This window comes from Protomyctophum bolini (assembly GCF_963924005.1).
Source record: "Protomyctophum bolini genome assembly, chromosome: 15".
NCBI lineage: Eukaryota > Metazoa > Chordata > Actinopteri > Myctophiformes > Myctophidae > Protomyctophum > Protomyctophum bolini.
Genome location: NC_137876.1, coordinates 11,245,886 through 11,259,613, shown reverse-complemented (window position 1 = coordinate 11,259,613; position 13,728 = coordinate 11,245,886). Strand labels below are relative to the sequence as shown.

The 13,728-nt window shown below is 43.7% G+C and overlaps 1 protein-coding gene and 1 long non-coding RNA gene across 2 annotated transcripts; both read right to left on the bottom strand.

Moving 5' to 3' along the window:
* Positions 1 to 5,931: 5,931 nt before the first annotated feature.
* LOC308329038 lies at positions 5,932 to 8,192 on the bottom strand. Its single transcript, XR_013965354.1, has 4 exons — positions 8,121 to 8,192; positions 7,802 to 7,898; positions 7,274 to 7,360; positions 5,932 to 6,098 (listed from the first exon to the last, which is right to left on the bottom strand). It is a non-coding gene; the product is annotated as an uncharacterized lncRNA (long non-coding RNA).
* A 709-nt stretch (positions 8,193 to 8,901) lies between these two features.
* Positions 8,902 to 12,325, bottom strand: LOC308329715 (uncharacterized protein; the record flags this gene model as incomplete). Its single annotated transcript, XM_080784213.1, has 7 exons — positions 11,335 to 12,325; positions 11,086 to 11,177; positions 10,613 to 10,676; positions 10,244 to 10,351; positions 9,727 to 9,838; positions 9,545 to 9,639; positions 8,902 to 9,115 (listed from the first exon to the last, which is right to left on the bottom strand). Exons 4-7 carry the CDS (start codon positions 10,348 to 10,350, stop codon positions 8,902 to 8,904), a joined length of 528 nt encoding a protein of 175 aa, XP_080640339.1. The 5' UTR covers position 10,351; positions 10,613 to 10,676; positions 11,086 to 11,177; positions 11,335 to 12,325.
* Between the last annotated feature and the right edge of the window lie 1,403 nt (positions 12,326 to 13,728).

The window sequence follows — 13,728 nt, the reverse complement described above, 5'->3', positions numbered from 1 at the left end:
ACAAGAACAAACTGCAGGTTGAAAAGACCCTCAGCTCTGAACTCGGTAGAATCTGCACCTGGCTCGCTGATAACAAACTATCATTACACCTGGGAAAAACTGAATCCATTCTCTTCGGATCAAATAGTAATCTCAGCAAGGCAGATGGCTTCTTGGTTAGAGTGGGTGACAACATTATCACACGAAAAGATGAAATTACCTACCTAGGTTCCATCCTGGAGGCTAATCTTTCCGGTGATAAAATGGCCACCAACGTAATCAAAAAAGTCAATCAAAGAACAAGATTCCTTTACAGGATCTCCTCACTGGTCAACAAAAACACTTTGAAGACCTTAACAGGAGCCCTCGTACAAGGTTTCTTTGACTATGCATCCACCTCTTGGTACCACAGCACCTCAAAGGCCCTTAAAACAAGGCTCCAGACCTCCCAAAACAAACTGGTCAGGCTCCTACTTGGCCTCACCCCCCAAACCCACCTCACCCCTGCCCACTTTGACAGGCTGGGATGGCTTAGGGTCGACGACAGAGTACAGCATCTTGCAATGGGTCTGGTCCACAAGATTCGATACACCACTAAGATACCCATGTACCTGTCTAAATACTTCCTTAATGTAAACGAAGTCCACACCCACAACACCAGAGGGAGTGCAACAAACCATGTACAACCCAGATTCGGCACAAACCAGGGACTAAATTCTTTTCGCTCCTATGCCACCAAAATGTGGAACGCCCTACCAACAGTCATTAAGACATGTGAATCCCTTGACTCCTTCAAAGCCGCTCTCAAAGGACACCTACGGATGGCTGCAATTCGAAACTGGCCTCTGTAAAATCTGATTCCTCCCCCACCCCACCCCCCCCCCCTTTTTCCCCCTCACTGTATATGTATCTTTTCCCTTTTTGCTTATATATGATGAATTCCTGTTCTGTTCTTTAACTACATAGAAGTGTCTATTTGTATGTCTCTATATGTTTTGATGAATTGAACAATGTGGACCCTGTTGTAAACAAGTATAATGCTTAATTGGGTCGTCCACTCACAGTTGACAGTCTCTGTATTGAGTTTGTGCTTGAAATGTACTGTAATTCTACAAACTGTTAATAAATATTTAAATCAATCAAAAAAAAAACAGCTGCCAAATGTCCTTAAATCACAATGACATTGTGCATTCAAGGTTGTCTTTATTGAGAAAAAAGAGGCCAATTCTTGATCCACAGTCTCTGTTGCAGTGGGTGCATATGTGAATGGTTGTCATGGGGGTGGTGTGAGGAGCCGTCTTGGTGGTAGGTCTCTCCTTTCTCAGTTGCCTTTTTGTTTCTGTGGCACTGTGGAGGTCCTTTTCTTGTTGTGCTGTGCCTTCAGACAGACAGACAGACAGTTAACAAGCTAGCAAAACAATAGCCAGCAGCCGTAATTTTATCTACTCTTAACTAGATTACAGGTTGTATAATAATAGCCAATAATTAATGTGTTTATATCCTGCTAAAGATTGCGCACCTCTCTTAACCTAAATTGATTTTAGGACCACAGGGTCGTGTCGAGAATTGCGGATCTACAAGCTCACAACGCGACGCCTCCGCTGTACGTTGTGAGCTTTTAAATCTGCTCATTTCAACACGTGTCCCCATGGGGAGCATAAATAGCAGAGCCCACCGGTGGTGCTGGGGTGGTAGTGGGAGAATACATCACATACAACCGGGAACCATGAGCAGAGGAAGGCAGGAAGAGCTTCTTCTTCTTCTTCTTTTTTTTTTGTTTAACGGCGGTTGGCATCCAGATTTTGGTGCATAACCGCCACCTTCTGATCCATGTGTGGATCAGACAAAACTAAAACTTATATCCATAACGTATCATCATCGCCCTGTACAAACTTAATAGTGCCCACTCCAAAGTGATCCCCACCCACATTGTCCATTCTGTGCGCTACATACCAGACCCTGAGGCCTGAGATGGTGTGAATTCTTCTCTCAATGTACTATCCATGTCTTCTGCAGTGACATCACATACATCTAGGAATCTCCTCGCCGCTTCCAACACCATCTTAATTCGCTCCGACTTAGTTTGTATGTCCGCCGCACAATTGATGATCATCGCAATGAATGCCAAGAATCGCTTCTTGTCCATACAGATGTTATCAGTATCACTTACGCCTACATTACTTTTCCCCTCACTTGCCTGCTGTACTTCCACTGCCGCTTTTCCATTATTGTCCTTGCTCCTCTCCACTCTCTTTACCACTTCGGCATACGACAACCCCTTCACTTCTGCTCGAACCCTGCTCACCATTACCTCCTTCTCTCTCCTAGGACACCCAGCTGATCCGGCGTAGTGACCCCCACCACAATGTACACACTTTTCTTCTCCCTGCCCTTCTTTACATTCCTCTCCTTCGCATTTTTCCTCCCCACACCTTCCACACCGTCTGTTCTCCCTGCACACTGCTGCCACATGCCCATAACGTTGGCAACAAAAGCACCTGAGCGGTGCTCTCTCATATGGCCTAACCCTGAAACTCATGTAACTCACGTACACTCTCTGAGGTAGATCTCCTGAAAAAGTCAAACTCGCGTTTCCCCTCCCTGAATCTTGACATTCTTTTTGCCTCACAGAATCCCTGAATAAGGTTAAAAAAATACTGTGGCTGTATTGACAATGGCACCCCGCTTACAACTCCCTTGCAGCGTTTTCCTTCAACAAGTCGAAAAGTACTCACTTGATGCTTCCCATACCTGCTGATGCTTAAAGCCACCTGCCTAGCGCTACACTCAAAAATCACCAGCCCGCTCCTAGCAATCCTTAGCGATTTAATTCCCCCCACTTTCTTTTCCACAAACACTCCCAGAGCATGTTGATCCTTGAAAATGCCATCGACCTGCGACTCCGCCCTCATCCCAATACAATATCTCTCTTCCTTGTCATTTTCTGAGCTGTTTGATCCTTTCTTCCTTTTCTTTTCTTGCTTGAATCCATCATTTCAATCTCAACTTTCATTATCAGAGTCCTCTGCCGAGTCCGACACACAAAACCCCCCTCAGTGAGTCGCTGCCCAGGCAGGAAGAGCATGCCGTCTAGTGAGCTTAAGTAGCCTGCCAAATTGGTCAGCTGACTGCCGCATCGGCGAATGACGTGTGGGACTTGCACACACGCCCACATAGTAATGCAGCATGTTAACCCCTTGAGTATATAGTATGCACCTTTGTCTCATTTAATATATAATAGTTCACGTTGTGCTCCCCTGTGCCCACTCACCTCAAATAGACAAAATTTTAATGCAGTTTAGAGCTGCTTGGGCAACGACGTCGAGTCTGTGGGGGCTATGGGGCTGTAGCCCCCATGAAGAATTAAATAGCCCCTTTTAGCCCCCATGAAGATTTTCGTGGACATTTTATATTAACATTACAGATTTTCTGGGAATTATTGACCCTCTGTGACTCCGTCGCAAAATTCCGAAAATGTGAACCTCTCCGCAGGCTGTTCAGAGGTGTTAAAAGTACTCAAATGCTAATCAGGTTTCTTTTGTTTTCACCTAGCCGCAGGTATTATATGCCTACAGTACAGTGCCCATAGGCGGCGGGTGTGTAAGGCTAGGGAAGGCTTAGGGCCGATTCATACTCCTGTTTCGGCGCTGTAGTGCCGAAATGATTTCGGCTCGTCAGAAAATTTCAGTAGCACCGAAGAGCCGACTTTAGGACGGTACCCGCCCCCCCGAACCTCAAATGACGTCAAATTGTAGGCTCTACAGCGCCGAACCGACTTTTATTCGGCTCTAAAATAGGAGTATGAATCGACCCTTAGCCTTCCCAAAAATTATGCTGGGTATTTTTTTAAATATATATAATATATGTGCGCAGCATTATATAGAAGGCTATTGTGTGTGTAGTGTGTGTGTGTGTGTGTGTGTGTTGTTGCTGCTCCCTGGTGATCGGGTAGGTAGGCTATACAGCAACTGGCCTAATCAGCATATGATTGGCTACTATTGGTATGTCTGTAAACCTCGTCCACTTCCAGTCGCTTTGTAGAAAAAAGTAGCGCGCGCTGGTTTGTTTTGGGAAACAGCAAAACGCAAAATGTATTTTCCAAGGCAAAGATAAAGTAATTCAGAAGAAGAAGCTATGACTCGGCTGTCAGAACTCAGCACCACCACCAGTGCCCGCACGGTTCACACCACTGCAGCAACACTGACACGTTCAGCGGAGTGACTGCTGTCTCTGTGCCGTCTGTGAAGAGCCATGAGCCGCGACTCCCGGGAGGGGCAGCAACACCGCCGGGTAATCTACACAGACTATAGTGAGACTAAACACACTGACTCTAGAAAAGACCCATATCGTCCAAAATAGGCTAATCAGTCGTTGTCTGTGTATAGGCTAATTAATTGGTAAAAGTACGCTAAATAACTCATTTTTAGACCATTTGGGAAATAAATAAATCCGCGGTGGCGCGATCTAAGGGTAATGGACACATAACGGACACCCGGGTATAAATGCAATAATTTATTAACAAGAAAATAATGAATATTTACAGATATATGACATGTTAAAGAAATCTGTCGGTGAGCACTTATAACATAGTTGAAACAACAATAATGAGACAGACACAATTCAGAGTTTCAGAGTATTGGAATAGAATGTATTCGAATACGGAGACAGCAGTGACGCGTTACAATGGAACACCGTACTGACTCAACACATCTCAGTCAGGCTTTAGCTTAAATACATTATTACCCCCCCCCCCCCCCAGGGGTGGGTGGGTCTTGTATACATGACATCAGAAGACCCCTTCAGAACCACACATGTCACAGACAACAGCTTCTCATGGCTTGGTTTATGACGTCCTTAATTGTACAAGCATTCCACATTTCCTTGACATTTCCCCCATTTATTCATTTAAGAACTCAAAACCAATATCACAACTCTCCGGACGTAGAAGTAGGCGAAACGACCCTGAAATCACATATCAGGTAAAAAAATTCCTACAAGGCTCTCTTTAAGTCTATCAGAGCAACCGCCCTCAGGCCTACGTTACACAGCGTCACCACAGTTTTATAACAACAAACAAGGCGAAGCCGTCCGCTCAGAACTGTCCACCTGCACACTTGACAGTGTGCTGCAGGCGTCACGTGGTTAAAACTGCACAGAGCAATCCAAACCGGCAGTCTTGTAGCTCCTGCACAGGGCTCAAACACAAAGCACTAGGCTATTGCACATCTCATCCACAAGCTCAGCTTGCAGATTGGCCATCTTGACAGAACAGCTGCAAACGTCACAGCTTTCCAAAGACCGGAAATTGTCACCGCACAGGTGACGCAGCATCATTCTTCTGAAGCACATGATCGCAGAATTCAGAGTCCAGAGTGCCAACAGCACTTATATCCCTCATTTAGGAAACCAGCGTGGAGACGTTCGCGGATAGCAGACTAGCCACGCAACAGCTGTAGTGAGTCTACAGTCCACCTGCCTGCTGGCAATATAGCCTGGTTGTGATATGTAGATGTGATTGATATTTTTTGTTTGTTTTTTTAAGTCATTCTATAACAACACAAAGTAATTGAATTTATTTTATGTATTAATTGTATTTTATATATTACTATGTTATTACTAATTTTATGTATAACTATATTACTAATTGTATTTATTTGATGTATTACTATGTTATTACTAATTTTACTTCATGCATTACAAATAGTATTTGTTTTATGTATTACTGTTATTACTCATTTTATTTTTTATGCATTTATTTATTTTATGTATTACTGTTATTACTAATTTTATGCATTACTATATTGATAATTTAATTTATTTTATGTATTATTGTCTATATTACTAATTATATTTATTTTATCCATTACTATGCTATTACTAATTTTAATTTACTTTTATTTTACTATTTTAATTTACTTTTATTTTACTATAATCTATTTTTTTATCGTTCGTTTTATCCATTTATTTATATTATTATCTAGTTATTTATATTGGTTTATTATTTGATAGTTTAGAGCCCTGATTGATCACATCTACATATCACCACTACCAGTCAGGATCTGAGTGACTCAGAACCCTGGTGACCTCCAGATGGAGCCACACAGGAGACCAGCAACGTCCTAAAGAAAAGAAAGAAATGCTCATTACTACTTTGTTCATAAAACAATATTGATTGAAATATTTATTAACAGTTTGCAGAATTACAGTACATGTCAAGCACAAACACAATACAAAGACTGTTAACTGCAAGTGGACGACCCAATTAAGCATTACACTTGTTTACAAGAGGGTCCACCATGTTCAATTCTTCAAAACATTTAGAGACGTACAAAGACACTTCTATATAGTCAAAGAACACTACAGGAATTCATCATAAAGGAGGTAAAAAGGGAAAATAAACGTATACAGTGAGGGGAAAAAGGGAGTCAAGGGATTCACATGTCTTAATGACTGTTGGTAGGGCGTTCCACATTTTGGTGGCATAGGAGTGAAAATAATTTAGTCCCTTGTTTGTGCCGAATCTGGGTTGTACATGGTTCGTTGCACTCCCTCTGGTGTTGTGGGTGTGGACTTCGTTAACATAAAGGAAGTATCTAGACAGGTACATGGGTATCTTGGTGGTGTATCGAATCTTGTGGACCAGACCCATTGCAAGATGCTGTACTCTGTCGTCGACCCTAAGCCATTCCAGCCTGTCAAAGTGGGCAGGAGTGAGGTAGGTTCGGGGGGTGAGGCCAAGTAGGAGCCTGACCAGTTTGTTTTGGGAGGTCTGGAGCCTAGTTTTAAGGGCCTTTGAGGTGCTGTGGTACCAGGAGGTGCATGCATAGTCAAAGAAACCTTGTACGAGGGCTCCTGTTAAGGTCTTCAAGGTGTTTTTGTTGACCAGTGAGGAGATCCTGTAAAGGAATCTTGTTCTTTGGTTGACTTTTTTGATTACGTTGGTGGCCATTTTATCACCGGAAAGATTAGCCTCCAGGATGGAACCTAGGTAGGTAATTTCATCTTTACGTGTGATAACATTGTCACCAACTCTAACCAAGAAGCCATTTGCCTTGCTGAGATTACTATTAGATCCAAAGAGAATGGATTCAGTTTTTCCCAGGTGTAAAGATAGTTTGTTATCAGCGAGCCAGGTGCAGATTCTACCGAGTTCAGAGCTGAGGGCCTTTTCAACCTGCAGTTTGTTCCTGTCCGAGACTAGCAGTGCCGAGTCATCTGCGAACAGGAATAAGTTGCAGTCACAAGCTGATGTCATGTCATGATCATAGTGTGTGTGCGTGTGTTGTATAGTTACCTTGCTGTGATGTAACTCCAAAGGTGATCAGAAATAGTTGCTCCATCGGCTAGAAACGTGCTCTTCACCGGCATGATGATCTTGTTCCTAAAAAAAGTCTATAGTCAACCCTAACTGATTACAGAACATGATATAAAAAAACACAACTAGAAGGATTTAGGCCTGTCACAATTACCTAATCGCCAAGTATTTGAGATACTTTTTTTAGAGATTAGTCATAATCGTCTCCATGTTGAAAATGTTCATATATTGTCAAACATTTTAAAGAAATAATGGAAGCAACCGGTCTACAAGCTCTAAACGTGTCACTTTGTAATTTTCTTCTCTTTTAGTGTATAAAGTTGTTGAATTATGCCATGTGCAGCTTTTTGTTTACAAAGCCTACAAAAGCCAAAGTTTTATTTAGAATGTTATGTTATGACGCAATTAAATTGTTACTAGTAATTTATTTGAGAAACAATTAAATCGGCCATTATAAAACCTCAAATTCCGACAGGCCTAAACGGGTTCCAGTGATGTCTACCGAACCTTCCAGCTCCATCCGAGCCTCCCAGCGACCCAGAAGTCCTCAGCGGAAACACCCAGGGAAAGCTTCGGATCTCGGGCATCGGCTGAGATCTCCATTCTAACAAAGAACGAAAGACAGACAGACAGACACACACGCACCCCAAATTAGCTTTGCTGTGTGTGTGGGTGTGTGTCCTGTCACAACATACACATGCACTTACAGTAACGTTTAAGAATAGGGATTGACCGATTATCGGCAACGGACGATTATTGGCTTTTTACTATAAAGCCTATAAAAAAGCCCCAACCCTAAAGCGGTTCGTACTGTCGAGTTCCTCACCGAAGCGGTTCGTATATGTTGAGTTCCTCTCCGAAGTCCTCCAGCGTCTACCCAGATCTCCGTCCTCTGTCCTACCATCCATCCAGGCCCAGGTCGGAAGTCCTCCAGCGTCTACCCAGATCTCCGTCCTCTGTCCTCCCATCCATCCAGGCCCAGGTCCGAAGTCCTCCAGCGTCTACCCAGATCTCCGTCCTCCCATCCATCCATGGACAGACCTGCAGATCTCTAGAGGCTCCAGCTGCGTCTACTGCCATTTCCATCCTGAGAGAGAAAGAAGAAAGCATTAGCTCTACAAGCTCACAACACGTTGCAACGCGGTGTGAGCTTGTAGATCTGCTATTTTTGCTGAACGCTCCCTCAGAATAGGGATGCTGGGGTTGAAGAAGAACAAAGAACGAAAGACAGACAGACAGACACACACGCACCCCAAATTAGCTTTGCTGTGTGTGTGGGTGTGTGTCCTGTCACAACATACACATGCACTTACAGTAACGTTTAAGAATAGGGATTGACCGATTATCGGCAACGGACGATTATTGGCTTTTTACTATAAAGCCTATAAAAAAGCCCCAACCCTAAAGCGGTTCGTACTGTCGAGTTCCTCACCGAAGCGGTTCGTATATGTTGAGTTCCTCTCCGAAGTCCTCCAGCGTCTACCCAGATCTCCGCCCTCTGTCCTCCCATCCATCCAGGCCCAGGTCCGAAGTCCTCCAGCGTCTACACAGAACTCCGTCCTCTGTCCTCCCATCCATCCAGGCCCAGGTCGGAAGTCCTCCAGCGTCTACCCAGATCTCCGTCCTCTGTCCTCCCATCCATCCAGGCCCAGGTCGGAAGTCCTCCAGCGTCTACCCAGATCTCCGTCCTCTGTCCTCCCATCCATCCAGGCCCAGGTCCGAAGTCCTCCAGCGTCTACCCAGATCTCCGTCCTCCCATCCATCCATGGACAGACCTGCAGATCTCTAGAGGCTCCAGCTGCGTCTACTGCCATTTCCATCCTGAGAGAGAAAGAAGAAAGCATTAGCTCTACAAGCTCACAACACGTTGCAACGCGGTGTGAGCTTGTAGATCTGCTATTTTTGCTGAACGCTCCCTCAGAATAGGGATGCTGGGGTTGAAGTGGTAGTGTCATTAAGACTTTGATTAGACTTTGATTAGCTTGGAAGGCTGACAGACATTCAACCTCAGTGCCACTAGGAGGCATCAACACATGTATAGTCCTCAACATCTTTTGTCATTTTTTATTCAAGTGCTTCTAAAAGCAGATGAGATATTGACTCTCAAACTATTGTGCAGAGTCATTTAGATTTATCATAAAATATTTAAAACATTTGGATGACTGTAGTAAATGATGCCATTCTTCGTGCCATAACAGTACAAAAGCAGTTATTCATCCTCAGAAACAAGAAAGAACTATTCCTACTCACAGCTCATCAGAGTCCTCTGAGGAAGCCCCCGGGGGGGGGGCCTTTGGAACGGATCTCTGTCCAGGAACATCAGCTCGTCTATCGATATCTCCATTCTAACAAAGAAAGAAAAGAAAAAAACACACCAAATTAGCTTTGCTCTGTGTGTGCGTGTGTGTGTGTGTGTGTGTGTGTGCGTGTACCCTGTCCAGCAGTGGCGTTCCAGCGACGTCTACCCAGATCTCCGTCCTCCCATCCATCCATGGACAGACCTGCAGATCTCTAGAGGCTTCAGCTGCGTCTGCCATTTCCATCCTGAGAGAGAAAGAAGAAAGCATTAGCTCTACAAGCTCACAACACGTTGCAACGCGGTGTGAGCTTGTAGATCTGCTATTTTTTGCTGAACGCTCCCCCCAGAATAGGGATGCTGGGGTTTTAAGACTTTGATTAGCTTGGAAGGCTGACAGACATTCAACCACAGTGCCACTAGGAGGCATCAACACATGTACAGTCCTCAACATCTTTTGTCATTTTTTATTCAAGTGCTTCTAAAAGCAGATGAGATATTGACTCTCAAACTATTGTGCAGAGTCATTTAGATTTATCATAAAATATTTAAAACATTTGGATGACTGTAGTAAATGATGCCATTCTTCGTGCCATAACAGTAAAAAAGCAGTTATCCATCCTCAGAAACAAGAAAGAACTATTCCTACTCACAGCTCATCAGAGTCCTCTGAGGAAGCCCCCGGGGGGGGGGGGGGGGGGGGGGAGCTTTGGAACGGATCTCTGTCCGGGAACATCAGCTCGTCTATCGATATCTCCATTCTAACAAAGAAAAAACACACCAAATTAGCTTTGCTCTGTGTGTGCATGTGTGTGTGTGTGTGTGTGTGCGTGTACCCTGTCCAGCAGTGGCCGTCGGGAGTCGAACCCGCAGCACGCCGTCCGGCTGGCTTGGCAGCATAGGTGCCCAGACAGTTGAGCTAACCGTCCGGGCCACACTTAAATATTTAATTGCAATTTACTAGAGCGACAATAATCGTCCAGTAAAAAGAAACCTCATAATCGTGAAAGGCCGGTTCTTACTGTGCGGTTCCTCACCGGGCAGGCCCAGGTCCGAAGTCCTCCGGCATCTACACAGATCTCCGTCCTAAGAAAGAAAGAAATAAAGACTACATTAGCTTTTGTTGAGCTGCATATTCAGAACCACTTAAACCCTCTATAGATTTGATAAAACAGACCTTTAAAGAGAGTATTTGGTATATGCTCCGATTTCACTCTACACAAATTGATTTGCCAAACATAGCAGATCTACAAGCTCACAACACGTCGCAATGCGGTGTGAGCTTGTAGATCTGCTAATTTGGCTGAACGCTCCCCCCAGAATAGAGATGCTGGGGTTGAAGTGGTTAAAAAAAAGTGTCATTAAGACTTTGATTAGCTTGGAGAGCTGACAGACATTCAACCAGTGCCACTAGGAGGAATCATACTGCCATGCTATACTTCGTACCATAACAGTACAACAGATATCCATCCCAACAAGAAATATTCCTACTCACAGCTCATCAGAAGTCCTCAGAGGAAACGCCCGGGAGGGAAGCTTTGGAACGGATCTCTGTCCTTCCACGACGTCTACCACGACCCATCCACCCTAAGAAAGAAAGAACGAAAGATTAATTTAAGTGACCAAGAGCCAGATATATGTACATTGTGTCCTTTCACATCATACACAAAATGTATAGAGAACATTTAAAACAGAAGCAGACCATACCACTCGCAGTAATAGAAAAGTCTAAGTGGTTTCTTACTTTGAGCCGCCTTCAGAGCCCCCCATGCAGATTCATCCATGGACAGCGAGAACTGCAGATGTCCACCTGTAGGGGCTCCGGTTGAGCCTCGCAGCATCTGGAATGAAGACATGGTGGTTATAGTCTATGAATGGCTTTGCACATCACTCACTTGTTGCTGCTGCCAATAGGAATTTGTGATGTCTGTGTGGCGACAATTGCTGTGTGTCTGTTTTTTTATAATACATACAATTTATATAGCACTTTTCAAGGTACCCAAAGTTGCTTCACAAAACAGTAAAAACAAATTTGAAAATAAACTAGATTAAAAAGGTTCAAAACTAGAATTTTTTGGCATGTTTGTGAAGCTTTTCGGTTCCACACCAGTAACTGCTGTTCAACACTAACAGCTACATCCATGACCTCCCTGCAACAACATCAATGAAGTATGGCTATGCAGACGACCCGAGTACTGTGTCCCAGTCTGGAGCCGTAGCTCTCATGTCAAGAAGCTGGATGCTGCCCTCAACACCGGATGGGCCACCCCAAACAAACTGCCTGCCTGTTCTCGCTGGAATCACTCCAACAGAGGTCAGACGAGAAGCAGCCACGCTGGCCCTCACCGGGAAGGCACAGCTGAGTGAATCCCAGCCATCTCCTCCACAAGGTCGTCAGAGACACCACAGCACACGTGCCTCAAGTCACGGTGCCCTTTGCCACAACACACACACACACACACACCAAGTCACGGCGACCTTTGCCACAGCACACGTGCCTCAAGTCACTGTGCCCCTTTGCCACACAGGCCCAGGAACTGCTCCACACAACACCAGCTGACACCTCCAAGGCATCCTGGGTGAAGGCAAGACAGAGGGACCAGTGGAATACATTGAGGACCCCAAATATGTTCTTTGCCAGCACCTCCCCTGCAGAAGTGGGACATCTCGGACAGTGCCCACTGTGAATGCGAGGATCCACTACAGACTGTGGAACACGTAATGACCATTTGCCCCAAATACCGGCCACCGAATGGTGATCGTGGCTTAGGTGACCTAGACAATGACATTGTACTGGCTTGCTGCAACAGAGCTGAAGTTCTATGGACATACGGCAGAAGATGTTTAAGAAACTTATTTTTTGTAATTTCTTCATTTTTTCGGCAAACCTTTGTGGCATTTAATTTATGGAACATGTGGATGTTTCTTTATTTATTGGTGAAGTTTTAGTGCCACTTGTGGCATTCTTTGAAATGTATTGACACGTTTGATATGTTTTTGTTAGGGATGTCCGATATTATCGGCCGATAAGGCATTAAAAATGAATAACCCTAACCCTTAATTTTACTTTATTTATTCTTTTACATTAAAAACATCTATACAAGCTCACAATACAATAAGACACATGTGAGCTTGTGAGAGATTAGATCATTTTAGATGAGACATTTTGCATGAGTCATTATTAATAATTACTTTTGGTATTTTAAGTACATTTTATACCAAAACCTTTGTACCTTTACTCGAGTACATGTTGAATTGTAACGGAGTATTTCTATATTGCAGTATTGCCTACTTTTATTTAAGTAAAAAGTTTGAGTTATGTTTCCACCACTGGAAAAAGCCTGCATATCGGTATCTGTTGATATCGGCAATTAGGAGTTGGACAATATCCAACACTGACTGTCGGACATCCCTTGATTTGTGTGATTTTTGTGGAGCTTTTAGTGAGTTTGTGGCATTTTGTGCAGCTTTTGTTTGTTTGTTTTGTGAACGACCAAAGGCACACCCAGTATGTATCACAAGACTATTCCACCAGTCATCTACATCTCATAAGCGGCCATGAACTAAACACCACAGATATCACAATTTGACTTTGGCAGCAGCAAGAAACGACTGATATGCAAAGCTCTTCAGCCATGCTTCTCTCTATACAAACACTCATAATGTCCACATGGACATCTTAGCTGTCAGGATGGGGTGGTTCACACAGGAGACCAGGTTCAGTGTTCTAGCAGCATCTACGGTCATCTCCATCTACATTAGAAAGAAAGAAAGACATCAGAAGCTGACCATATCACTCACAGTAATAGAAACATTTTAAAAGGATCTCTGGCTAATAAGACAAATATTCCTTAACATTATACTTGCCATCTATAACTAAAATTGTAAAATATAAACCAGTTAAATATTTTATTTCTTTCATATAATCTTTTACTACATAGGAACTGTTCCCGTCGCAGGTTTATGATGTCCATGTGTGGTCCAGCGCTATGGAATGCACTTGCTAATAAAAAGTACTTAAAATATTGCTTTGATGCTTATATCAATTAAGCTGTTTTTGTATTAGCAAACACACGGAGAGGCCTCTTTCATACTGGAGTAGCCTAATTCATCCGCTTCATTTACAGACATCAGTAAA